The sequence below is a fragment of the Nipponia nippon genome, unplaced genomic scaffold (genome assembly GCF_047370975.1).
Source record: "Nipponia nippon isolate SJK-2023a ecotype South Korea unplaced genomic scaffold, ASM4737097v1 scaffold_23, whole genome shotgun sequence".
NCBI classification, from domain to species: Eukaryota; Metazoa; Chordata; class Aves; order Pelecaniformes; family Threskiornithidae; genus Nipponia; species Nipponia nippon.
Genome location: NW_028262340.1, coordinates 6,252,757 through 6,278,041, shown reverse-complemented (window position 1 = coordinate 6,278,041; position 25,285 = coordinate 6,252,757). Strand labels below are relative to the sequence as shown.

General features: G+C 46.8%; 2 protein-coding genes across 12 annotated transcripts in view; both read right to left on the bottom strand.

Moving 5' to 3' along the window:
• Positions 1-8,868, bottom strand: part of TMEM39B (transmembrane protein 39B) — a 15,768-nt gene extending 6,900 nt beyond the window's left edge. For 2 of the 11 annotated variants that reach the window (XM_087761120.1, XM_087761131.1), the window contains exons 1-5: positions 8,711-8,838; positions 7,069-7,479; positions 6,670-6,729; positions 6,115-6,176; positions 2,679-4,782 (exon numbers count right to left, since the gene is read on the bottom strand). The gene's annotated coding sequence lies outside the window, so the exon portion shown is untranslated. Of the gene's footprint in view, positions 1-5; positions 1,823-1,972; positions 2,094-2,678; positions 4,783-6,114; positions 6,177-6,669; positions 6,730-7,068; positions 7,480-8,710 lie in introns of those variants that run through there. The other 9 variants (XM_087761126.1, XM_087761121.1, XM_087761127.1 and 6 more) reach the window with 9 other exon arrangements.
• Positions 7,679-25,285, bottom strand: KHDRBS1 (KH RNA binding domain containing, signal transduction associated 1). Its single transcript, XM_087761132.1, has 9 exons — positions 24,879-25,285; positions 17,849-17,976; positions 17,153-17,269; positions 15,950-16,096; positions 13,831-13,967; positions 12,738-12,951; positions 11,710-11,777; positions 11,327-11,385; positions 7,679-8,976 (listed from the first exon to the last, which is right to left on the bottom strand). The coding sequence occupies exons 1-9, from the start codon at positions 25,201-25,203 to the stop codon at positions 8,879-8,881; spliced, it is 1,293 nt and encodes a 430-aa protein (XP_087617258.1). The 5' UTR covers positions 25,204-25,285; the 3' UTR covers positions 7,679-8,878.

Here is a 25,285-nt window from a genome sequence, read left to right as displayed (position 1 = left end):
GCTACCTTGCAGCACAAAGCAAGATAACGCAACTTTGCTCAGTCCTTTTCTACATCTCCTGTATTTGCCACAGGCTATAGATGCGGCCCCAGATAGCTCCTGACGCTCCTAGGACATGCAGAGGCTTGTCAAGGTGCTGTGAATTCATTGAGAGTCTAAAGCCTAGTAGGCAGCTTCCCCGGGGAGCAGGAAGCAGCTTTTCATGCCTCTCCCAACCCAAGGCAGTTTACAAGGAATTTAATCTGCATCGCTGCGGTGTTATCCCTGTTTTACAGGCAGAGCAATACGCTTATGGAGATGCTAAACAATTCGCCCAAAGGATTCAGTAGGCTGGGGATATTACCTAAGTCTCCTTTTGCCCAGTTTTGTGCTGGAATCAAATATTCACAGCTTTCTTAAAGGGACGCTGCAAAAGCACACAAACTGGCTTTTTCCTTTAAGATGGGAAAAAACCCCTAGCATTTTTAAGGCATTTGTTGTTGTTGTTTGCACCGCACAGAGCTCAACGGGATGGTAGCCCAAAGTTAGCTTTTCTAGTGCTTGCTTGCTTGCCACAGCGTAAACAATAATAATACTAAGGTTTTAAAAACCTTCTCTGGATCCTGTTGAACCTTAGGAGAATCTATACAACTTAGAGAAAGGGCAGGGTGATATTACATCATTTACTAGAAGTGAAATCTGAGCTGTGACGAAACTCGGATCAGGTCATATCAATTGCTTAACATTTCTTTTTCTGATTGCTAATTTCCAGTTTGCAACACTTCGTAATTAGCATCCGGAATAAATAAAATTTGCTGAAGGTTTAGGAACTGCTCTCAAACAAGTTTTAAAGCTTACACTGAGCTTCAGAGCCCTCCAACAACGAGGGACAGGGTGCAAGGGGGTGCGCCTGGGGCTAGACCCAAGCGAAGCAAAGACACCCTGAGATGGGTGCCACCGCCGGGGCAGAGGGGTGGCTGCAGCGCTGGGGGAACTGAGGGGGTACAGAGCAAAGGGCAGAAGCCCCAGTACGTGCCATGGCACACAGAGTCCTGGGCATATGGAGTAACTGGTGGTGAACAGGAAGGGCTGCGCACAGGAACCCCCCAGGACACAACACGGGCGCCGGGGGGGGGGGCACCAGACAGACAAGACCTTGGGGGGAGGCGAAGGCAGCGGGTTTGAGGCCCAGGACACCAGGAGAAGAGAGTCTGAGAGGGAAAAGGGGTCAGATGAAAGCGTTGGGCCTGGGAAGAGAGCGGGGGAGCCTGGGGGGGGCACACTTGGGGGCTACAGGAGTGCAGTTCAGGGGCCGGGGGAGCTCAGATGGGGGCTCTGAAGGGGCAGGGGGGCTGCGAGGGCACAGGCCGGGGGCTGTGGGGTCCGCAGAGGCGCAGGCAGGAGCCACAGATGCTCCAGGGGTGCAGGCAGAGGCTACGGAGGAGCAATGGGAGACCTGGGGGCACAGGCGAGGGCTACAGAAGAGCAGTGGGGGCCACAGGGGAGCAGGAGGGGCTCTGGGGCAGAGGCTTGGGGCTGTAAGAGAGTAACGGGGGCTGTAAAGGCCCTTGGGGCACAGGCCAGGGCTGCGGGCTGGCAGGACGGCCCACGGGAGAGCACCGGGGGCTCTGGAGACCCCCCCGGGGTAGAAGAACCCTGCAGGGCAGCATTAGGGGCTCCGGGGGGCTGGAGGGGAGCTAGAGGGGAGCTGCGGGAGGGCGCAGCGAGGCTGCAGGGAGGAGAGGGCCCGAGGGCAGCTCCGGGGCGCCCCGGGGGCTCCGGGCCAGGCCGCGGCCCGGGAGCCGCCCCCCTCCCAGAGGCGGCGGCGGGGAGGGGCCAGCTGCGGGCTCTCCAGCGCCCCGCCCGCCGCTCGGCCCCCCCCTCACCCCCACCCCGCTCCCGTCCGCCTCCCCTCTCCCCTCTCCCCTCTCCCCTCCCCGGTGCCCGGGTCCGGTGCCCGGGTCCGTGTCCCGCCGCTCGGGGCCCCCCTCACCCATCTCCGGCCGCCGCTCAACCTGCGCCGGGCACAATATGGCGGGCGGGGCCGGCGGCGCGATGGCGGCCGCCAGAGGACAATCCTCCTGCGGGGCGCGCGCGCGCGCGCTGCCCGCCAGCCCGGCCACGCCCCCGACCACGCCCCCCCAGTCACGCCCACGGTCACGCCCACGGCGCCCTTCGGGCATTTTGAGGCCGCACCGGGGCGGGGGGGGGCCCCCATCACCCACCCCCCCCCTTTTGGGGCAGAGCCCCCCCAGCTCCACCGTCCCACAAACGGCAACGCCGCAGCAGGAAGGGAAACAAAAGAAAAAAAACCAAAACAAACAGCCTGACGCCTCCAAAAGCCAAAAAAAAAAAAAAAATTCCACTTTAGGCCTTTATTATAGGGAATGACTAATAATTTTCAACATCTGTTGAAGGCTTCTCGCTAAATACCAGCCGCGCAAGAGCTTGCCAGCTTCCTATACAAGTTATTTTAATGCTGCGTGATTCACCTTGATCAGTTTTCACCCTCTTTACCAAGCACTTGCGTTTTTCTTTCATCGATTTCTGTAACTTGTGGGTGTTTGATGCTCCGGTGCAGATGGAGCATTATACAATCCTGAGAACCACCCCTGCCTGGGCTGGGGGCAAAGCCATCTCTAAAATTAATGAACTTTCACAGGGCCGATCTTTTGTTTCTTACTGGTTTTGGCACCTACATTGGGCAGAGCCATCAAAAACCAGGAGTATCCAGACGCCTGCGGTTTTAACGGAGTCTTCCAGGAACACCTCCAAAGGCAACAGGTAGGATGTACCGACGTCAGGTTAAAAACAGGTTTGCGTCTGTAACGCCACGTCCGAGCCTTTGGTTGTATTTGCTTCTAACGCCAGAGGTAAAAGTCACAGCATCATTGGAGAACACTTTATATTCCAGTATTCCAACATAATAAACGCCGCTCTCCAGTGCCTGAGGCAGCCGTGGGAGGCTCCGGTGCTCTCCAGCACTCACCAAGAGCTGGCGGGTTCCCGTTTCCCAGCCGCAGCAAAGCGAACGGCATCTTAACTGGGTTCCTTTATCAGATCTGAAATCAGCTCACTGGAGATTCATCCCACGTTGCAACAGGAGCAAAGCGAGTGTGGAAACAAACATTTCTATTAAAACATATGGCAGCAATGGAAGGCTCAACTGAGCAATAACAGCAAAGGTTTCTGCTCTGTGCTCACGGGAACTGAGCTTCCCGAGTAGAAAAAGAGGAATAACATCTAGATTTGAGACGGGAGATCCCATGGGCCCTGACTAGCCTGCAGAAATTCCTCCCCCTCAAAGCTTACAAATGGGGCACGTGTCCAACATCTCATCCTAGACGTTATAGGTTTATCAATTAACGGAGAATTTCCCTAAGCCCTCTCTTCCTCCCCAAAAGCACCGTATGTACTTGTGGCTCACAGGCGAGGGACGAGCTGCGTCAGCGGCACCGCCTGCTCTCCTCCGCCTCTCTGACGGGCCGCCGCTGGGCCCGTCGGCTCTGGGGCCGTTCGGAGGGGCGGCCAAGACTGCGGGAATCGCCCTCTGCCCATGCGTTCTTTAGGAGAGCAGCGGCACGGGGCGAGGAAGGGAAGATGCGCACATTTAAATTGTTTTTCTTGGCTCCGTTCGTGACAGATGCCCTCATACAAATTTAAAAACTCATTCGGTGCAAAAAGAATCATCTGCTTTAACGGCCAAACAGGGAATCCAGCTGTGCTCCTAAACCCAGCTTACCAAATATGGAATTTTACAGAGGACCATATCAAGGTAATGGCTTAGCCTTACTGAAAAGCACAGCTTTTTAAGTTAAACATAAAAATGCCGTAGGTAAGTTACAAAATAAAGCTTGTACGCATTCGCTTTATTCAATAATCCAAACAGCAACTTGAAACCAGGGGTAAGGGATGGGCAGGGTATGGCAGTCTCCTTCCAGGAAAAGCTGCTGGGGACATCCCTGCAATACCAGCTGTTTTTTCCTGCAAGCTCAGCTTCACACGCCTGTGGCTGCCCAAGATACTGGCTATGAACCACTACGCACGGCGAGACCTCACAGGGAAGGGTTTATACCAGGTTTACACCAGCTCCAAGCAAGGCCAGCCTGAGTACTGATACCAAAGGGCTGGACTAGGGGCTGAAGAAGCCGGGACGACCCAGAGCAAGGGCCGGGGAAGATGGGACTACAATGGGGGTCTTTATCTTGTTTATGGTCTTTACCAAAATCCTATAAGTAATAAGATGTGGATTAGTCCTTTGGGGAAATCAGGAGATGAAAGATCACTGGCTCTTGTTAGCTCACAGCTGGCAGAACACTACCTCCAGTGGCTACGTGTCAGTAGAAAAGGGAAGGTTATTTAGGTGACTCAGGCTTCAGTACTCAAAGGAATCTCCACCCCTCACAAATTTCAGCACGTCCTGTATCACCCCCGGAACGTCTGGCTAATTAGAGCATCTCCGAGAGACACATCCGATGCTGATGGCTATTTTGGGATCTCAAATTAGCTTTTGCAGACTCTAGGCTAAAATCTGAACGTAGTAATGCTATGAGAGGGAGGAAGATGCTTGACGCAGGGCATGTTTTCAAAATACTTCTGGCATATACAGTTATTTTCAATATATTAAGATTTACATTCCTCCATAACATTAAAATCTTTCACATAAACATGCAACAAATGCAATGCACAAGCAAGCTGTATTACTCCAAAGGCAGTGTCACAAGATCCACTTCTACTGGTAAAAAACCGCATCATAATAGATGATCTCTATCAAATCTTTTCCACTTGATATAAAAGCTGTGCCTATTAAGAAAGAAATGGGAAAGATTGGTACAACACCATATAAATTGATGTTCCAATTACATTGCAAATGAAGATGCATTCGATAAACACGCCACAAATCCAGACACGTTACGATTCCCCCAGCAGAAAACTACGGATCCAATTTTCAAGTTAAAGTCAAAGAACTGAGGGTAATCTCACTCTGTTGCAGCATTCCCACATTCGTGTTCCTAATACTACGATAAGAGAAGCTCGTTTGGTAGCTTTACAATTCCATATAAAATAAGACTTATGTCCTTCTATGTCCTATGCCCGGGGCTTTTCACGGTTGTCTTTTGAAGCCATTAGACTTCCTCAGCGTTCCAAGGGTTTATTTCTTTGTTCTTTTATTTATGGAGCTCAGACTTTCAGCGATCTCGAGATTTGAGAGAAAGCGATTAGCTGGCCCCAAAGGAAACGCTTGCGGCTGCTGCCTTTGGGCCGGGGGGGGAGATGCGTCCTTGCTTGCTGTGAACGCAGGTCGCTCCACCAATGCGTGAACATCTCCCCAACCGCTCGGTTTGCAAGCATTTACGTACATTTTTTTAAGGTGTTTATTGGAGAACAAGCAAGTCAGCGGGGCCAGAGCAGCCGCCAGAGGGAGCCCCGCCACCGTGGGTGCTGACGGGCACCAGCACCCAAAGGTGCTGGGGGTCCATCGCCCCTCCTCGGGGCGTTCAATCGCCGACACCAGGCGTGCAGCCCTGCAGGGCCCCGAGCTAAACGTCTCCCAGCCGGGACCGCTGACCGAGCCGCCTCTGGCAATGACGTCGGACAAAGAGCCATAAAAAGGACAGCCAGATTGCATTTCGGAGCCCGTCGGGGGGTGTCGAAGGGGCAGAACCAGCAAGGTCTAGCTGGGCAGCACCTGGTCTAAAACCCGCAGTCTATAATTTTAACACATTATGGACTCGTATAGAAATTCCTTTTGAGCCCTTCCTTGGGCTGCTCTGTTTCTAGAGCGTGGGGCAACAACTTCAACGCTACCGTGCTGCTGAGAGCGTTCTCGTGAAGGCCAGCATCTCAGTCGGGAACCAGCTCCAAGAGACAGATCTCCTCACCACATTTCCCTCTCCTCAAATCCACTCAAACCTCCTTCCCCATGGATCTCGGTGGGAGAGCTCTATGCAGGTACATACCGAAGCCTCCTCCACACCATGACCTCTGCAGGAGCGTCAGCCTTTCGCCAGAGTAATTTATTTGTGGGTATATAAAGAATGGCTTCGATTTAGCAGCTCAGATGCTGCCGCCCCCCACCTCCCACACAGAACATGTTAGCAGCTTGCAACGGGTTGCAAAAATAAACAAACTTACCCACTTCGTGTTGCCCCTGCTCATCTTCGCCCAAGTGATTCACAGCGATGAACTCTTGACTCCTGCAAATTGAAGACATTTGTGAGTCTCCTTAACGCAAGCACAAATCAAAAGAAAGAGAGTCCTGCATGCAATTACACAGGAAGGAAAACATGCAACTTAAGCTGAGCTTTGAACATTTCACAGTAAATATCAATACTGGGGTCTAAAAAGGGCCATCATTTTACATTTTTAAATAACTGAGCAGAATTTTTTTTTTGGCAGTAGCAGGACTATCTATATTCGTTGTCATTTTACATCTTTTGATATTTAAGCTCGCCGATTCCTCTTTGCCCACATTACATTACAGTGCATTTTCAAAGGGCACATTATTAAAGTTATTGCTAATTTATGCAGAAGCATGTGGTTTTTTTTAAATGTTTATTTTAAACATTTTTTGCAAATTTTTACATTAAAATTAACATTTGAAGAATTGTTTCAATAAAGTTTATGCAAGTTGCTGTCACAGTTTATGTAAAAGAGAAATGTGCTATTAAAATCAGACATTTAGGTTACCTTTTGGGTTTTGCGATGCATGTTAGCTTTACACATCCTGATTCTCCTGCGATAATTTTCCTTTAAAAGGGGGGTATAGGGTGATCTTTTCATCAAGCAAGACATTATGCCCTGAAAGCTGACTCCAAACCATTGTTGAAAATTCAGTTATTTACACTTTAATAACAATCTACAAATACAACTTTTTGTTTTAAAGTATTCCCCTCAATCATGCACTGCAACAAGCAGTTTGGTTCCTAATGCTCTATTTTTCACCCCCGAGCAGTTTAATTCTCTCCCCCTAAAATGCCAGATTCTTTTTGCAGATGGGAAATACAAACCATTTTTCATGTCTCTCTAAGAAGCAATTTACTTTAAACTATTAATATTAAATATATCTCTATATAGACACATACACACCCTCTCAGAAGGATATGAGGAGCAACTGCAGCACCCTTCTCAAACAGAGACCCATTTTTAAGTGGCTTTCCAAGTAAAGGCTACCATAAAGTAGGAAGGGCATCGTCTTAGCCAGGGGGGTTAGGGCTGTTTACGTAAAGCAGAAAGCAAGCTTCCTCCTCCTCCTGGTGGCAGCTACGCCTCGGATTTTTCAGCATTCATTTTGTCACGCTACGTTTAAACCAGCCATTTCAGACTCAATCTGGAGTCTGCAGTCTGGAATAGTCTGCGAGGCCACCTGAAATCTGAATCGTTAATTCAGCAGAGAACCATAAACACTTCCCAGCAGACAGAAGTCAGATTTCTGCCACAGTCCAGGATCAAACTGCTTTCAACAACTTCCAGGGGGTGAAAAACAATTTTTCTTTCTTTCTTTTAAAAAAAAAAAAAAAAAAAAAAAAAAAGCTCGTTCAATGAGCTTGATAGACTTTTTGTGAGACTTAAAAAAACACCATTTTTAGAATGTCTCCATGTTTTAAAAAGACAATTAGCTTTAGCATTAATTTAAATTTATTTGAAAAAAAAAAAAGCTATTTTATTGCTCAACCAAAAAAAATGACAATTCATCACATTTACTTTGATTAAAAAAGGACTAAACTTTATTGACAAACTGCGGCAGACATTTTGACAAGTTTTAGCTACCTATTTAGGCAGACTTACACACGTAGCATTTAATCTTCAAGAACAGTGGGAGGACAGTGTACAAATCCAATTAGGACTTTATCCTATGTACAAAGTGAAATTTTTCCTCATTTTTTTTCAGCTGCAGTGTCCCTTTTTATGCAAAGCTAGTGTTGAGATACACTTGAACAAGTCAATGGGATTGCTAACGTTGACAATTCTGTCAGTTTTAAACTTGCACTGTATTATCTGCCCCAAGCACTCTAAAAATGAGAGGACTGTAATTTTACAGAGTTCAGACCTACTCACTTAATACTCTGTTTTCTAATATCAAACACCGGGCAATTAGAGCCATGCTTTAATTTGGTTTTCCCTTAAAAGTTCTTCATATAGAACCAACCTAAGAACCCCTTTACACTGGAAAATCTGCTTCCCAAGCATCTCTCAACACCGCATGTTCGGGGCTAGATTTCAAAACCCACATAAGAAAAGTCAATTTTACAAACCTAATTTTTTTGTCTTTTAGGTCAATTACCTTTAAAAAATGCTATTTAATTTGTTTGAGGATCCTTCGTATTAAAATTTAAACTTAAGATTCGCCAGCAATCTGCTTTTAAGGAAAGTTTGACATCTGAGGTTACTTTTAAACGGTGGCAGCTACTACCGTTACATTATGATTTTAATTCTTAAAAACAGCCCTGAATTTTGAAATGTAGCCTACTTTGGGATTCTGCAACTACAACTTTTATGGGTTCCTTAAAACCAAACTTAAAAGGTTAACAAAACCTTAATTTCATAACTGCTAAGCAAAGCATGTCACTTTTGAAACTAACATTTTTAACTCAACTTTTTTTTTTATTAAAAAAGGTACAGTTGTGTTTATCTAAACAACAAAGAAAGAAAAGCCATCTACACACTTAAAAAAAAAAAATTAAAGTCGGTCCTCTAAATCTATTTAACTCATTTTTAAAATACTACGTACAGAAGCCAGAATGCAGGGTGAGGATGGAGTGGGAGAAAAAGGGCCACGAAGAAAAACAGTTAGACAATTACTTGTCTGGTGTGGGTAAAGCAACGGGAATCCCGGGAGATACAAGAATCAGTAACAACTGTTTGCTCATAACTGATATTTTTCCCTCATGTTTGTTTTTTAATAACGTCCGTATGGGTGCTCTCTGTAGGCCCCCTTCACTGGCCTGGCCGGCGGGGCCTTCAGGGAGGGCCTGGTTCCGTTCCAGTCATCTTGCCCTGCGGAAAAGAGAGGGATATGTCAAGGATGGCGGAGTGCTGCGGGCCACGGAGCGAGCGGCGGTGCCGGCCGGGCTCCCCTCCGGAGTCAGCATGGAGGCACGGGGCATCTTCACAGTGGTTTCACCCCAAAACCGGTCTGCAAAATGCCCCGCGGTCCACCAAAACCTCTCGTTTGCAGCACACCTTCCGATACTACGGGAAAAAGCCACTTGCGCGGGAACCCCGGGAAGCCTGCGGCTTGGACAGCCCGGCTAAGCGCCGACTTGGGCAAACCCGGTGCCTTTTAGGAGTAATTAATTTCAGCAGAGCCAAAGCCAATTCACGGGGCAGCTCTGGCAGCCAGCCGCGGCGAAGGTCGCCGCAGTCACGGCCCCTTGGGCTGGCAGCCAGCAGCATCTACAAGCCCAGGGCTCCGGCTGGGAGGACTGCTCCAGGTAGCGCTTCTCTCCCTCCCAGACACCAGGCAAGGCAGCTCCTGGATAATTGTGCCAAAATAATTAAGTCCCTACGCTGCTCCAGGATGGCAGCGCATCCGACTGAACTTCCAGACACCAGCCTGACTGTGACTTGCTGTTCCTTCCCCTCCGTGACTACAGGAAAATTTACATCCATAGCTCACGCAGCATCTGCTCGCTTCTTCGGAGCAGACATCGCTTGCTAGCGCTGTACCAGCGTTACCTGCTGACGGGACAAAGCACTCGACAGGACAGCCCAAACCCTTCTGCTACGTACAACCACCACCAAAGCAAATGACGTTCGTGTTCCCGTTGTCCCCGAGCTAGCTCAAGCCCCAAATATCCAAGCTCGGCTTTCATTATGGCTTGCACTTGCAACATTCATACTTGCATGCCTGCCATTCTCTCCAGGGTCACCAGTTTATGAAAGCAAGTGTCTGAAGCCCGGAAGGCAGCCGAGCCTGTTCCTACCACCGTGGAGCACGTTCCCATTTTCTCAAAACTGTCGCCAGCCTGGCTCAACAATTTATTTCTCTAATTCTGTTTTCATGAAAGCAGAGACCAAAGGAAATTACTGTGGATAAACAGATTAGCTGTGGCAACTTCATGCCAAGTATACAATGAGCATTTTGGCCTTCATACCCCAGACAACACCACCGCTCTCCTACCAAGTAGGAGGCACAAAAGCCTCTTTGTGCTGCGTGACTAACACAGGCAACAAACCAAGCCATTGAAGGCAGGAAAGACAGCCAACGTTACTGACAGCAGCTGTCTATTCAAATGCATCTTAGACTGGAAAAGCATCCCTGGTTAGGCACCTGAATTTGATCTTCTCACAACTCAAGCCCAGGGCAGGGAACACCTCGAGACAGCCACTGTGTTAGCAACTCTGATTCCCTAACACCGGCATGACACGGCATAAGGGATTCCCAGCTCCCGAGGATCCCGAAAAGCCTCTCCAGCTGATCATTATCATCACTACCTGCATTCATTCGCACCTTCAGGCAACTGATGCTCAGCTAAAGGGAGCTGTTTTCAATACAGCGTATTTCCATGCCATTAAGCAGCTCGCTGTATAGCTTTTGTAACTTGTTTATAGTTCAGCTTGTTTGCAGAGAGAGGAAAATGAATCTTACTCATCGCCACATGCAGATGCCATTCATAAGCTCGGATCTCTGAACTCCCATTAAAAAAACCGCAGTCACCCAATCCTTTATTGCCAGCACCTGAGATATCAGGCCCATTGTTTTCAACAATTGATTTACACAGTTGTGGTTAAATTGGCCTCCCACACCCCTCAGTCTAGCCTAAGTTGATAGCTTGACGTAATTCAGATTAGCTAAACTTCATACACTACTTGCAAGTCGTATTGACCAAAATCGTTCCACCTAGTCAAAGGGAGGCCTTCATATGACATTTAAATCCATTTTTCAAGCAAATGTATAGTGCAGAGTCAGTATCAGCTAGCGGGTTTTTGAGGATAAGGAAGCAGATGGAACCATGCGCTCATCCAGTTCAACAAAATATAATCCGTGAAAACCAGACTGCAGCAAAAGTAGTGCTGTGGGTGGAAATCCAGAGCTCTCAAAATATTCTAAAGCAACAAGGAAATGAAAGGATATTTCCATAATTAAAAAATGGAATTTTAAAAGCGTCACCTTTGAGACAATCAAGCCAGGTAAGAATCTAAAAACCACGGAATGCCTTCGGTTGTTCAGACCTGGATAATCTGTAGGGCATAAATATTCTACCATGAAAACTACCTGAGGTTCTCCTCAGTAAGTTTTTGCTCAGAGCGTGGAGCGGCACTGGAAAACAGCTGGTTAACCACAAGCAATTCCCAACTCTGTGCAGCCCCTTCCCTGTCAAGAGAACAGTATTCCCAGACATACCATAAGCTTCATAGGTTTCCTGTGCCTCCCCGTGTCCATAATCATAGTATTCTGTGTCCCTGGAAGAGTAATTATGTTGGTTACATACAGTGCTGAAATCGTATTCCTAAACTGACACAACTTGCACAAACACTTGAAAAGCAAAGATGCCCAATATTGCTCATGGCTGTGGCGTGTCTGATCGCTGCTTTTACAGAACTGTCAAGGACACTGGGACACTCCCAAAAGTTATTTCCCAGGCACTCCTGGATTCCAGCAGAACAGGGCACTTTCCCTACAGCTCAAACTCAGAAATGAGTGTTTCCATTCCCTTAAAAGAAAAAAAGAAAAAGAAAGATCATGCATAATTTTCTCAGTAACAGATAGGAGACAAGCAAACTTACCCTTGGCCCTGGCTGTAGTAGCCTTCATACCCCTCATAGCTCTGGTCTGCATATGCATCATCATAGCCCTGAAACGGATGATGACATAAACGGTGTTAACGGAAGGACCAAAGGTTAATGCCTGGCCAAGCGTAATGGCAAAACTGAATTCAGGCTACAGCAGCTTTCAGAGGAGCCTCTGAACCCTTGCCTGCCAGAGGGAAGGGGCTCCATCATAAGACAGGGGTAGCTGAAACGCGCTTGTGTCCCGTGGCGTGGGAGGAGCGAACCACACTAATATTTACAATGCGTTTGAAAGTCATTTACATGCCCAAAGCTGCGATTTGTCTGCGGTACAAATCCACGTGCCGGAAGGCCTGTAACCGTGTTACCTAAAACGCAGATTTACAGGCAGACAAAACCCAACTTATTAACTTATGATTGGTTTCAGTGGAAAAGCTGAGAAATTTTACTGAGAAACAGAATTTAGAAATAGCAGGATTTGCGATGGTTCCCCAAAATGCTGTTGTGCATCAAAACCACTCATCGTGTTTTCCCTTCAGAATACCAAGAGCAAAGATGCTAAGATAAGCTTGACAGGAGGGTGGTGCTTAGTTATATGCCTTGAAACATCATCATGTTCATTCACATATTTATTTTAAGGATTTCAGGGGCAGTAAGAAACCTTTGCTGTTTCCTGCTTAAAGAACTCTTGCAGAAAGAGAATGCGATGCAAACTACATCAATCTCTGTGATGTAGTTTTGCTACCAGGCATTGATAGTTATGGCAAACTTCCGTCTTGGGGACACATTTTGGTTTTATAAAAACCACCGCTTACCCTGTATTTAGGACACTAGCAGTTCCCTCCTTTGAGGACTAAAAGAGGCAAAGCAGGTCACCCAGCACCATACTAGTAACTGGTGGCCACTTCTCCAGTGCAACCTTACTGTTGTTAGCTCTTATTTCAAGAATGTTAAATATCTAATACATGATCAGCCAGCTGGAATAAAAAAAAAAAAAAAAAATATATATATACATAGTTTCTTACATATTCCTCATAGGTTTCTGGTGCGGGAGGAGGAGGAAGCGGTATTCTCTGAATGCCGGCTGCACGTGCTCTGGGTGCAGGAGCACCCCGTACTGCTGGGGGAGGAGGCACTCCGCGGGTTACAGCAGCTCCCCGGGCAATGGCACCCCGCACCGGGGCTCCTCGCACAAGGGCCCCCCGAGGAGGAGGAGGGGGAGGACCAACACCACGTCCCCTGGAAAGGAGATAAAAAGGATTGTGAACAGCTACTGCTGTACTGCTGGCCTGCTGCATACCGAGGGCAGCGCATACGCTTTGTACACCTACTTTAAAATGCAATAGCTTGATAAATAAATACAGTCACCATTACCTAAGCCACGAATTCTTCATCGAGAATGAAAGCACAAGAATTGTTAACATTGTTGTATTGCGGGATTTACAAAAACCTCTACTGCGTTAGATATTGTACAGACAAAGAAATAAATCTGATACAGAACTCTGACCAAGTCATTTCTCAGAGTTCATTCTAAACAAGCCTCTGTCACTAACCTGTAATGACTGCCAGACATCCAGAACTGTAAAGATCAATGATGAGATGAGCAGGGACGCTTCTGGGCTAAACACTCGGAAGCAAAGACTTTCCCCCCATGAAATAAGTAGCAAAGCAAGAACTATAGTAACAGAGTTCTGTCGCCCATTTATCCCAATGCCTTGACAGCAATGACAGAATAATGCCATCCTGTAACTTTCAAGGGATGGTCAGTTTAAACTCAAAACGCTTATTCTGCTGAAGGCTACAGAAGCAAACATGACCTCTATCTACACATGATTTTGCAGGCTGATTTTTGGAAGGTTACTTTATGAAGCTACTGATTTCAGACATCAAAAATAATACAGAAGGCACCCGCTGTGCTAGATTACATCTCAAAACACACAAAACATTTGATGCCAGCTTGCTAAAAGCAAGCCTGCAACACAAGGCTAGAAAGCCTTGGCCAAAAGCCAAGGTCAAGGCCAACGGCTGATGTGCAAGAACAAGTAGCTTAACCTCATCTGGCAGGACAACTCTGAGCAAGATGCAGCATTTCCAGGTCTGTGCTTTTGGGAAAGATACCTTGGAACAGGCGGAGGCGGTGGTGGAGCTGCTCCCCTTCCCCGCACAGGGACTCCTCGGCCGCGAGTCGGCTCTGGTACACCGTTCAGATAGGAGAGCTCCAAGAATTGCTCCTGACAGATATCATCCATCATATCCTAAAGAGGGGAAAGAGTCAACTCCAAAGAACAGCTAACTAGCCAGTCTGTGCTCCAGGATATCACAGGCTACCGTGCTGGAATAAAAATAACCTGATAGTCCTAAATTAAAATCTGCTGGTTAGTTTTACTGGGGTTTGCTCAGCAGGCAGCAGTGCACAACTGGCACCTTTCTCCAAACCGGCCAAGAAGGGCACACCGCCTGCACGTCAGAGAGCTGCAGCGAGCACTACAGCTGGTCCCTGGGAAGAGGACCTCGCTCATAGGGGTTCTGGAGGCATCTGGTGATGTTCGGCATCCCGGGGATGTCAGCAAGATTTATTTGCAGATGTTGGAGAGTTCAGAGGTGAAGTAGGCAAGACATCTCTCACCTCAAGCACCTTACAGCTCCCTTTTAAATGCAAATGGCTGGCAATGAGCCCACATAAGGTAACAACATACTGCTGTGTTCCCGACACACTGAAGGAACGGGATAGGATGCAGCCTGATGAAGAACAAACGCCCATTTGCAAATCCAGGCTGTGTTTTCAAATTCTTAGGAAGGCAGTATGTTTCTGGCTCCATGCATTTTTATCGCCTCAGGGGACCTGGCTTCGGGAATTAGTATGGATCTCTGGTGACCCCGCAGAAGCCATCGTACCCCACCCCTCCCCTCAGCACAGGCAGCCGGGGCCTCGTGTGGAGGATCTTCACGATGCCATGGCAACACCGCAAAGCGAGGAGTCTCCTACCAGATGTGTCTTCACAGCACTGCTGGCTTCCATAGTGACTTCTCTGTTACTTTTCACAAGTTTAACACGTTGTTTGAAGGCAGCGATAGATAAGACACTTTAAATAGGAAGGCTGCACGCTTGCTTTAGCAAGCTGAGGTTTTGTACATCCCAGAGGCTCCTTGAAGATGACCTCTTTCCTTCAAAGACACTTCACATAGCAATCTCTCCTCCTCTCTGTGTCAGACTCACAGAAATCACACAGTACCCACACGCTTCTCCACACTTCCCTACTACCCACCGCTCCTGGGTTCCACCCGCCCCTGGTATTTCAGGCAGAACATCTGAGCTCCCAGTCTCAGCTGTGGAGCTCGGTGCCGAGGGACACCCAGCTCTCTACCTGCCAGGTCTCTGAATTACAGCCTGAGCCAGCCAGAAGCAGGGAGCACCGCGTGCTTCTTTCCCAGTTTGTTTTTTTTTTTTCCTAAGTTAGCAAGCATCGTTTTAACAGCATGCAAAAGACTCCTTCAAGTTCTGCGGTTCTTGGAGTCAATACCCTAGCTGGCACAAAACTGCCACGAAGCTGACCATAAAGGTCTTACACTGTTCACCAGCAAAAGACATCCACAAACAGATAACAAGTGTCATCTGTATAAATGCCTGAGTAGCAAAGAGGTTCCTTCACGTCATACACATTTAAAGCAATAGAAATACTGATTTGATAGATGCGTCTCGGAAACTAGCTACAACACTGACTACTGCTACCCAGCTGCCTGGGCAGTCACCCTCCTCATCCTCACAGCGCCCCTTTAGAGCGAACATCTCCGTTTCTGATCTGACCAAGGAAGTTTTCTAGCCCGATTTCTGTGCTACAGTTCCAAGTCAGAGGAACCCAGCCAAGAAGTCTCTTCCATGCCAGGCATGGCTAAAGTTATTCTCCCGCTAAAACTGACCCAGGGAGCTAGGCAAGCTACCCACCCACCCCAGTGACCACAGCTAGTACTAGGAGAGAAATACCTACTCCAAGTGTCTATACAATTGCCCTGTAAGCGTATGTCTTTCTAGTTATGGTTAGGGGAATAATACATGCCTTCAGGCAAGATTAATGGAGTCATCTTAAGCTGACAACACACACACTTAATACTCCAGGCTTCCTCAACTACACCGTTCCCGTAGCGTGAGCCTTACACTGTGCAAATTTTACCCAACCTTATGGCCAGATTCACAACCCATCTACCTCCTTCAAAAAGAAAAGAGTATCGGCATACATACTGGTACAAGGAACTTCTTGACTTCTTCCATGGCATGAGCCATCAGAGCATATGCTTCACAAGGGGGTCCAAAAACTTCAATGAAGACATGCAAATCCATATTTAGATGAGCATATTTAGGGTCTCCCCCTTTACGCAGTTCTTCCTCCTGAAACAAGGCAAATCAGAGATCCCTAAAACTAAGTAACAAGCAGAGAAACTACTTTTCTTTTATCTGTTTTTCTACGCCTTAACAGGAAATGTCTGTAAAAGCATTTTGGCCACGCCTGGACACAGATCATAACAACATACACATGAGCATACAGCTTTATAAAAAGCCACATACAATCTACAACTTCCAGCTTTTTCTAGCTGCCTTTTCGGGTGATTAGGATATTTTTGCTAATGCACTGATGCCAGCCACCTTTTTTTCCTGAAGATTAAGCATGTGCAAGCAGTGTTCTTCCTCTTCTACACTACCTTTCTGCCTCAGGTGCTCTTTACCACCCAGCGAAGTCTAATGCCTCAAACAAGCTTGCTCTTTAACTCTGCTCTTAAGATACCTGTGTTATTCAGATGGCTTTAAGCTACAAATAAGCTAGAAGCGTAAAAACTTTTCATGCTGCTAAAATAGAACGCTGAATTAAGTTACAGCTCTGTTGACTGTTAGCTCAGTTTGGGGAGTAAGCAGGAAGAAAGAAAAATTCTTTTCATTTTTTTCTGCTCAAAAAAAACCTCCTGGCACTTTGTGATTCACTAAAGATTACCAGAAACATACTGCTCCAACATCTTCAGGGAACCATGAGAATTTAAGGATTTCAGAGGCAACAGCTGGAAAAAGGATATTTTTTGTTTGTTTGTTTCTGGAAGGGAAACATATTCCTTTAGCAAAGGACTCTTCTCGGAGTAGCTGGAATTAATTCTTATTTTATAAACTTTGTACTTCACCTTTCATATAAACTATCTCTGCATCTCAGGGTACAGGATATCAAAAGATGACTGGTCTCTGAGTCGTGCTCATAAAGAAAACATGCATCACACTTCTGCCCCAATCAAGATCACTCCCCACATGCACAGAACCATTTAGGAAGCGTGACCTCCGACGGCCTTTGCTTCTGGATTTTAACGGTTTAATTTTTTGTAAAATGCTTTGAGAACCACTACTTCTCACAGCAATATGAAAGGCATTAATACATATGTATGTTTTCAAGGGTGATGCCCTTACCTTTGCTTTATCTCGCATTGAACCCTTCCCAAGCACAGATATCTTAGCACCAGTCTCTTCCTGAAGTCTCTTGATGGTGTTGCCTTGAGGTCCCAAAATCTTTCCAACAAAGTTGAACTGTAAATGAAGAAAAAATAAAGAAAAAAATTAGCTCCAGAGCTCAGTAGCCTTAACAAAAGCTTTTCTGAATGTTATGCTGGCTGACAAAAAATTTAGCCACTCCATTTTCTCTTCACCTCACCAAAAAATACAGACCAAAAAAGGCACAAGAAAATTTAAATTCCAGAACATTCTTCTAATGAAAAAACGCTCCACCGGAAAAATCAAGCTAAATTAACTCACGTAAAGCATTTAATTCTAACGTCTACTCTCCAGTGGTTTTACAGGCAGCAAGTCTTAAGAGTTAAATGAGTTCTTAACTGTAAAACACAAAGCACTACGTATGAAAGTGTCTATTCTAGTAATAAAAGATCACAACTATACATCACCATTTAGCTTTATCCCGAGACATTCTAGAAGTGTAATATATTAGAAATAAGATCCTGCAAGCTTGCATAGGAAAAATTCCGTAGTGATAGTGGAACGCTGGCGTAACTCCTGCTGACACTTTGACAGCTACTATCTCAAAGTCAGCCATAAAATCCATAGAAAATAAGCAAATCACAGAGATTCAGTAAGCTATTTTCTGGCCCTCACCTTGGGGTACTGTTTGACAGGTATCAGAACTCGTTCTTTCAGTTTCATATTCTTGTGGGAAAATAAATCCAGGTAGTTCTCTTCCTCATCCTTCTTTGTTGTTTCACCCTTCTGAATTTTTTCAATTTCTAAACAAGATAAAAATAGGGCTGCTTATATTCCTCAAACAAGCATCATTTTAGAGTTGGAATTAAGACAGGACATACCACCCTCATTCTCTGTGAATATATGAACACTTAAAATTATACTAGTGGAATCTGGATAGACAGGCCACCTCTTTAGTGCCAGCCCAGCTTGCCTCTTGCTCCCTCCACATCTAGGGATTCCAGAAGGCCAAAAACGGGACAATGAACAAAACCAAGAAAGAACAGCAGAGAATAAATACACATAACTTCAACAGGTAAGACTAGGAAACTGTAAGGACAGTTTTGCGTATCACTTCTGCTGTGCCTTCCTCTATCGGTCCCCAAACTCTTGCCTCCGCCGCGAATGCAGTACCCACGTGTAGAATCCTGAACCTACAAAGAAACCAGCCCCAGCTCCACTACGGGATACGCTTGCTATAATGCAGCGGCCATCGGCAAATCAGGCAAGTTTTTTATCATTCAAGCTGATGCACTATTTTAAATCTGTAATTTAATTAGCGGTGCCAACACACACTGACACTATGAATTTCAGTTAAGTCGAAAACATTCCCAATAAACACAAGCCCGAATGAGTGACACGCTAAAGTGTGGTCTGGCTTATGAAATTCTTATAAGCTTCATTCCATTAAATGAACGCGCCTTTATCACACAAGCAATTCATAACTTGGTTTTTAAGTTGTAAGCCTCAGGCATATAGCCATAAAAGCGAGTGTCAGAAGTCCTTAACTTGATTCAGGCAATGCAACTACCAATTTTTGTCTCTCAAAATAAGATTCCGATTTTTAATTGTATATTGTGAATTGTAGAGTCTTGGAAAAACACTGAGGTGGCCTGACCGAAGTGAAGGCATGCTGCAGCCTGAGGGGGATCTGGAACAAAGTCCAAATAACCTTCTGGAAGTAGGTCATTAAGGTAGGCCAATTAGGAACTAGCACACAAACGCCTTCTCAAATCTGGCTAGAAATTAGACTTTTGCCGAGAGATGGCAAGAGACCGGCACCTCATAAAAGACGACCCAAATGGAGAAGACTGCAGATCATCTTCAAGGCAGGCATTTCTAGCCCAGGTTCTTACAGTCATTAAGGCACTTTCCCTTGTACAAGACAAGCACCCAACATTTTTCAAAAGAATGTAACCCATAGCTGGCTGGCTTTTCTTTTCCAGAGATGTCCAGTCACGTACAATTTGTATTTAATGGCCAACCACTAGACAAGTTTCCCTGAATTTGGAGCCAGTCCATTACTAGCAATCCCAAATTATTGACGAATTGTTATGCACTCTTTGGTCCAACAAAAAAAACCCTGGTCACACCATGCATAGCCATCACAAACCATTATTTAGAGATGCTTATCAGGGGAGGAGCATGACCCTTCCTTAAAAGTGAAATTGTGCCATTTCATCAGCAAACCCAAGAACTATAAATATCTCTTCTGAGTCGAAAGTGCTCTAAATACACTTCTCACATCTCAGGGGAACGAGAGACACTTTCACAGGATTATACACATAACTGGATTAAAGCTGCAAGACAAAACTGAAACTGAAGACTGCTTAGTCATTACCAGAATTTAAAGAGGGCAGCTGCAATATCTTATGTTTCCGGTGATTTCTGTCCATGTCAGAAACTATATGCTTTAGACCAAATGTTCTTGTTTACAGTTTTGGAAGACTGGCGTATCAGATACTCGGCATATTATCCACCTAGGAATATTCTCGTGTCATCCAAACAGAAATAGGAACAATGGGTTACCATCATCCTTCTGACTGGATGGGCAACCACAGCCCCACGGGCCGAGAAGCACGGCGGGCAGCTTTCAAATGGTGCAGGCCACAAGGAAATCAAGCGACTAGATGTGCAACCAAAAAAAGAAAAAACCTTAAGAAAACATGATCGAATGATCAATATTTTATTTTTTCAGTTATGGACACAGTAATATAAACTGGTTTTTAGTTTAGAGATCTAAATATAGAACTTGGAGATTGTGTTGCATAATTATGAAAAAAAGCCTAAATTTTGTATTTCTACTTGCAACAGCACCTTGGCTCCCTTACAAAAGTGTTACCATGACTCCTTAGCTTAAAAGAATTACCGGATCTAATCGCTTTGAAAAAGATAGCTCGATTTTTGCTTTAAAAAGAAATTATTTTCTGAAGACACTATGAAAAAGTAAAAAAGCCAGAAGTTCAAGCACTGTCAAATGTATAAAATAAGCAACAGAGCTGGCTGCCTTGGTTAGTTTTACGTAGTTTTTTTAATTTTAGCTATAAGAACAGATCAGAGAATCAAGATTTGGAAACTAAAGATTGCACTGGTGGCCTTACCCCTGGCTAGGCATAGCTTTAGACCCTATAATACAATGCGATTACTTCTCAAATATTCTGGTTCTCCAAAAAAAGCAAGTGAATTTCTGAAAATGCATTCTGCATGTTAACAAGAAGTATTTTCTATGCACACATCAAGGATAAAAGCACCCTAAAACCTTCTTGATGTAAATTAAACTACCTAGAGGCATCTTCTACCTTGTCAAAACAACGCAATCAGACATAAGCCTCTGCAAACCAGTGAATCACAGTTCACATCAACCGCACAGCAAAATCTACTCTGCCTCCTGCAACAGCACCAATGACATCTGGGAATTGGTCTGCAAGGGCAAGAAATAATTAACCATTTGCTAAGAAAAGCATCGGATCCACCATCACCAAGTCTTCAAATGAAATACAAAACATATGAGAAGAAAAAAAAAGCCCTGCCCCAGCAGAATAACTCGACGTTCTCCAGCTTTTGCAATTCAGGTCAGCGCGGGTCACCTAGCAGTCCCCTTCACACCTTCGGAACAAACTCCAAGTCTGGAAATAGGTGTGAAGAAGGGCTAAAAACATGCCACTTGTGACGTGTCCTACTGCTCCGGATTCCAGCGTTATCTGTATGCATTCTGGCGTATTAGCTATGCAACATGAAGCAGTACTGAATGAACTGATGAGTGGTAGCAGTTTGTCAGACCACTTACTGATACGAAGGAGAAGCGTACGTATACCTCAAGGGATTAAGCATGCCTCATTTCAGTGCTGATTTTTTAAAGCCGTGTCAGAGGTGCAGCAGAAGGTTACCTTCTTGCCACGGGGAATGTCAGCGGTCTGGCGGCATGTGTGGCAGTGGTTTCCAGGACTTCATGTGGGGCAGTGATTGCATTGTCTCAGAAGAAATCCTAAGGGGTAGGTAAAGGGGGTTGGTAACACCGCTGCTTCACAAGGAGGAGGCTAAGCAGCCACAGTGCTACTCCTGATCTAAGCCCAAGCTCTTCCTTAACAAAAAAACCCCATATTAAACATTGTCCTGCAGCACACTTGTGCTCTGTAAGCAGAGACACATTCTGTCTATTCATAATACTGAGAATATTATCTTAACAGTATGATAATACCGACCCCGTGCCCAAAAATACAAAACAAGCAAAAAAAAACCCAAACCCCAAAAGAGTTTGGGGATGGGAGCCTCTGGAAGAAACCAGAGCTCCCTCTCTCCTACGCTACCGCTCCCCAGCTGGTTTGATTTCACAAGAGAGGAAGCAGGGAGCTGTTCCTGGATGGACCCTGCCAACAGTGGAAGCTGCAGAATTTGGCAAGCCTAACCCCACCATTTCCCTCCCGCTTTCTGCTGAGATACACCCCCCCACCCTCCGGCCTGTATGCTGGGATTCATATGCAGACAGCTCTGCCTTGGAGCTTTGCTGAGAAGGGGGAGAACTGCCACTAGCGCAGGGAGAAGGGGCAGGGGGAAGACAAGAAACACTGCTCAAGCATGAGGCAGGGAGGAGAAAGCCTGGAGGTGAGCTATGAGAAATGGCACAGGTAGTAGAGGCTCCTGGGAGAGAAGTGGGAGGAGGCAGAGTCGCAGCAGGGACAGGCAGGCTAGCATCGGCACCTAACAACGTTGGCATGGCTTAGCAAAATATACATTTAAAAACGCGACAGTGAAACGGTATTAGCCTGTCACAGCCTGCGACACCTGGGCACAAGTTACAGCTCCTTTGGGGGTAGGGCATACACTGGGAAACGCAGAAATTTAGATAATCTTCCCCATTTCAGGACAGCCTTAACTCCATGCTCAGCAAGCTTCAGGACATTGTATTGCTCTGGGTTACATACGGTTTCTCATCACCCCCGCGACCTCAGCCCGTCTCTAATCCCACTATTTGGTTCCTTGGCAAGTCACTCCAGCGAGGCCACCGCCCGTCCATCTGACTTTCCCACACAGCCCTTTTTCCTTCCTAGGAATACACACAGACTACATGAGCCTGGCACGAGAAGCAGCGCGGTCAGCAGGGGATTCTGTCGAGGAGTCCTCCGACACCAAAAGCTGCTCCCTGCTTCGCAATGCGTTGCTCTATCTCCAGTTGCTCGACGCTCCCTCCCTTCCCGGATCCTGCTCTAACACCCTACCCACTGCTCTGAATCCACCCATCTCCATCCCTCCTCACCGCCCCACGCTCCTGGGGATGCAAAGGGCTGCGTTTAACATAAGGACTGACTAGATGCTAGCTATATAGAGACTTGCTAGTGGAGTGACGTAGCTCTCTTCACAGCACAGGAAACCCAGAGATGACCAGCTCTTTTCACATGGAGTTTCTCCATGAAATAAAAATAGCTAAGATTACCACAAGAATTTGAAAAAAAAACCCCTACGCCTAGCTAACACATTGGTGGATGTCTCCTGTCCTCCCAATGCACGCAGGCAGAGAGGACCGTGCCTTTCAAAGCATCAGCGTCTCCTCCCGCCCTCCCCGCAGCAGATGGAGGGCATAAATCAAAGCGAGGAAAAGGGGGTTTCTTGTTCCTATGGAAGAGGGAAGTCACACAGACCCCGAATCACAGGAGTGAGGAAACGTGGATCATATTCTAAGGTGCAAGAAATCCCAGTTTTCAGTTTCTGTTCAGGGTGCTGGGTAACAGAACCCCGAAACCTAGCCACCTTACTGCCTTTTCATCACACAGTAAACTGTTCAAGAATCAGCATTACAGCACTGTGCTGCCCTTCATCTCACTCCCAAATAACGCTAATTTTCTCTAGAAATGCTAAGCAACTTTAGAACCACAAAAGTATTTTAGACTACTTTAAAATATTGTTTTTAAACAAGAAGTCTGAGTTTCAATGCGGAACTCCTGCAGGGTTCCCTCCCAGAGGCAGGCAGGACAAGCAACTTCCACTCCTGAAAAAAAGCTGGAATAGGAATACTGCTGACACTCAATAATCAGTCATTTCTTTGTCTGGAAGTCATTTTGCAGAAGTTGTGCTGGCCATATGCTTTACAATCTTTGGCCCAAACCTAAATTCCATAGCAAGCTTTACAGCAGCTTCTCCAACATGACAGCCCCAAAGGGTGCCACAGCAGTAGAGAAATTCTGAGCCATCCAGATCAGCTTGGGGTCATCTGCGTGAAGAGATTTAGTCGCCTAAACCCACTGTTTTATTTCAGATTCTTTCTCATGAGCTTCCTGCTCAGATCGTCCTGAATTTGGGCTGCTAGCGAATGCTCCCAAAGGACAGCAATTTTCAAAACATCCAAAGCAAGCAGGAAGCATCTGGAGCTCTTCCAATGATCAATTTTAAGTCTCACAAAGCTGCAGTCTACTATCAGCAATTTTTAAAATTAATAAAAAAAAACCCCTCGTAAATCCTTGTTATACCACTCAGAGAATGAAGCTTTCCTAAGTGGACTGAGAACGCTATTCTTTGTGCAGGAATTAGCAAACTCCTTAGGTTTCATTTCACTGGAAGGCATTACCACAGGGCTGTCGAGCATCAGCCGGCTAAAGGGTTTTATTAATGAAAAATGTTAAATTGATGGCAAATCGGATTATAAAACTAATTTATTTAGATCAAGATGTCTGCGATTGATGCCAAGTTACCCATGACGATATACATATACCTCAGTTACTTGCACAATGGGAGACAGCAATTCCTAAGAATTATTTCCTACATTAAAGGAGGAGGTAATAAAATCTCTAGCACTGCACCAACTATAGCAATACTATACACTTTAAAGACCTTAAAAAAAAAAATCATTTAAAAGCAGAATGACAAGTAGCAGAGACCTAAGGACTCTGCTCATCTGCAGATTAAATCTGAGTGTATCCTCTCTCTGGGAACCTCCACTACACACACATAAAGCAGTAAAGTGGTAGTGAATATTTTAACTCGTTCCAATTTTTAAGCTGACTACGGTGTCTTGAGGCAGCTGAATCTACTTGATAGAGGCACCGAATGCGGGTGCAGCAGCTGCACAGTGGAGATATGGAGAAATCAGAGCCGCCAGGCGATTGGACAGTGGTGATGGGGAAGGAGAAGGCTAGTCTGGGCACAGAACAAAGACTGCCATTTCCATTCCCTATTTAGGTTCATCAGAAGCATGGAACAAGCTCTAATACAGATTACCAGAGTGGAAAATCAAAGAGATCACAAACCATGCCTCACAGGGACTCAAGCAGACGCTACGTGGAAAAACCCCGGTTTTTACCGTTCTCTCTGCTCCCCTCTCTCCCCAGGGATGGAAAGGGCCGATATGACTGCACACCCTATATTAAAAAGAAAGTTTCGGGTCTGCGTTTAGTCCGGCCCAGGCCCTGGATTAAGCACGGGGCTAACCAGACATTTAAATAAGAGAGAAATATCTCATCTTCAGTACCTCGGGGTGCGATCTCGCCCCGGGCAGGGCAGCCAGAACGGGTCGCTGCCGCAGCCGCCCCGCCCCCCCCCCCCCCCCCCGCTGATTCACCCGGGGCGGCCAGGAGCCGCCGCACCAACCACCCGGGGGGCTCCCGCTCCCCCTTCGCCGCACAAGGAGCCGCCTCCGACCCTGCCCGGGGGTCCCGCCCTGCCCAGCCCCCGGTACCTGCTGTGAGGAGCTGCATGGCGTGCGTGAAGGACGGGTCCAGGCTGTCCTTCTCGGCCATCAGCTCGGGCAGGTACTTGTTCTCGGGCTCCATCTTGACAGCGGCCCCGGGTAGCAACGGAGTGGGAGCGGCGGCGGTGGCCTGAGCGGCCGAAGCGGCGGCCGTGGCGCTGGGCGGGAGAAGCGGCGGAGGCTGCGCCCCACTGGCGGCCCCACGGCCCCCCCCGCCACGGGGCGGCCGCCGCTGAGGGGGTGCTCCTTGTCGGGCGCCGCCGGGACCCGGTCCCCGGCCCAGGCGGGCGGAGGGGTCGTCGCGGCGCTGCATGGGGGGAGCGGGCGGCGGCAGCGGCGGCGGCGGAGCGGGCGGGCGCGGAGCGGAGCGGGCCGAGCGGCGCTGCCACACCGAC

Bases quoted from the DNA above. Each gene is read 5' to 3' on its own strand.
- KHDRBS1 (XM_087761132.1), bottom strand. From the start codon at position 25,203: ATGCAGCGCCGCGACGACCCCTCCGCCCGCCTGGGCCGGGGACCGGGT. The intron at 12,952-13,830 runs GTATCTTTCCCA...TCTCCTTTCCAG, and splicing joins CCGCCTCCGCCTGTTCCAAG to GGGACGTGGTGTTGGTCCTC. The intron at 11,386-11,709 runs GTAAGTTTGCTT...TTACTCTTCCAG, and splicing joins TACTACAGCCAGGGCCAAGG to GGACACAGAATACTATGATT.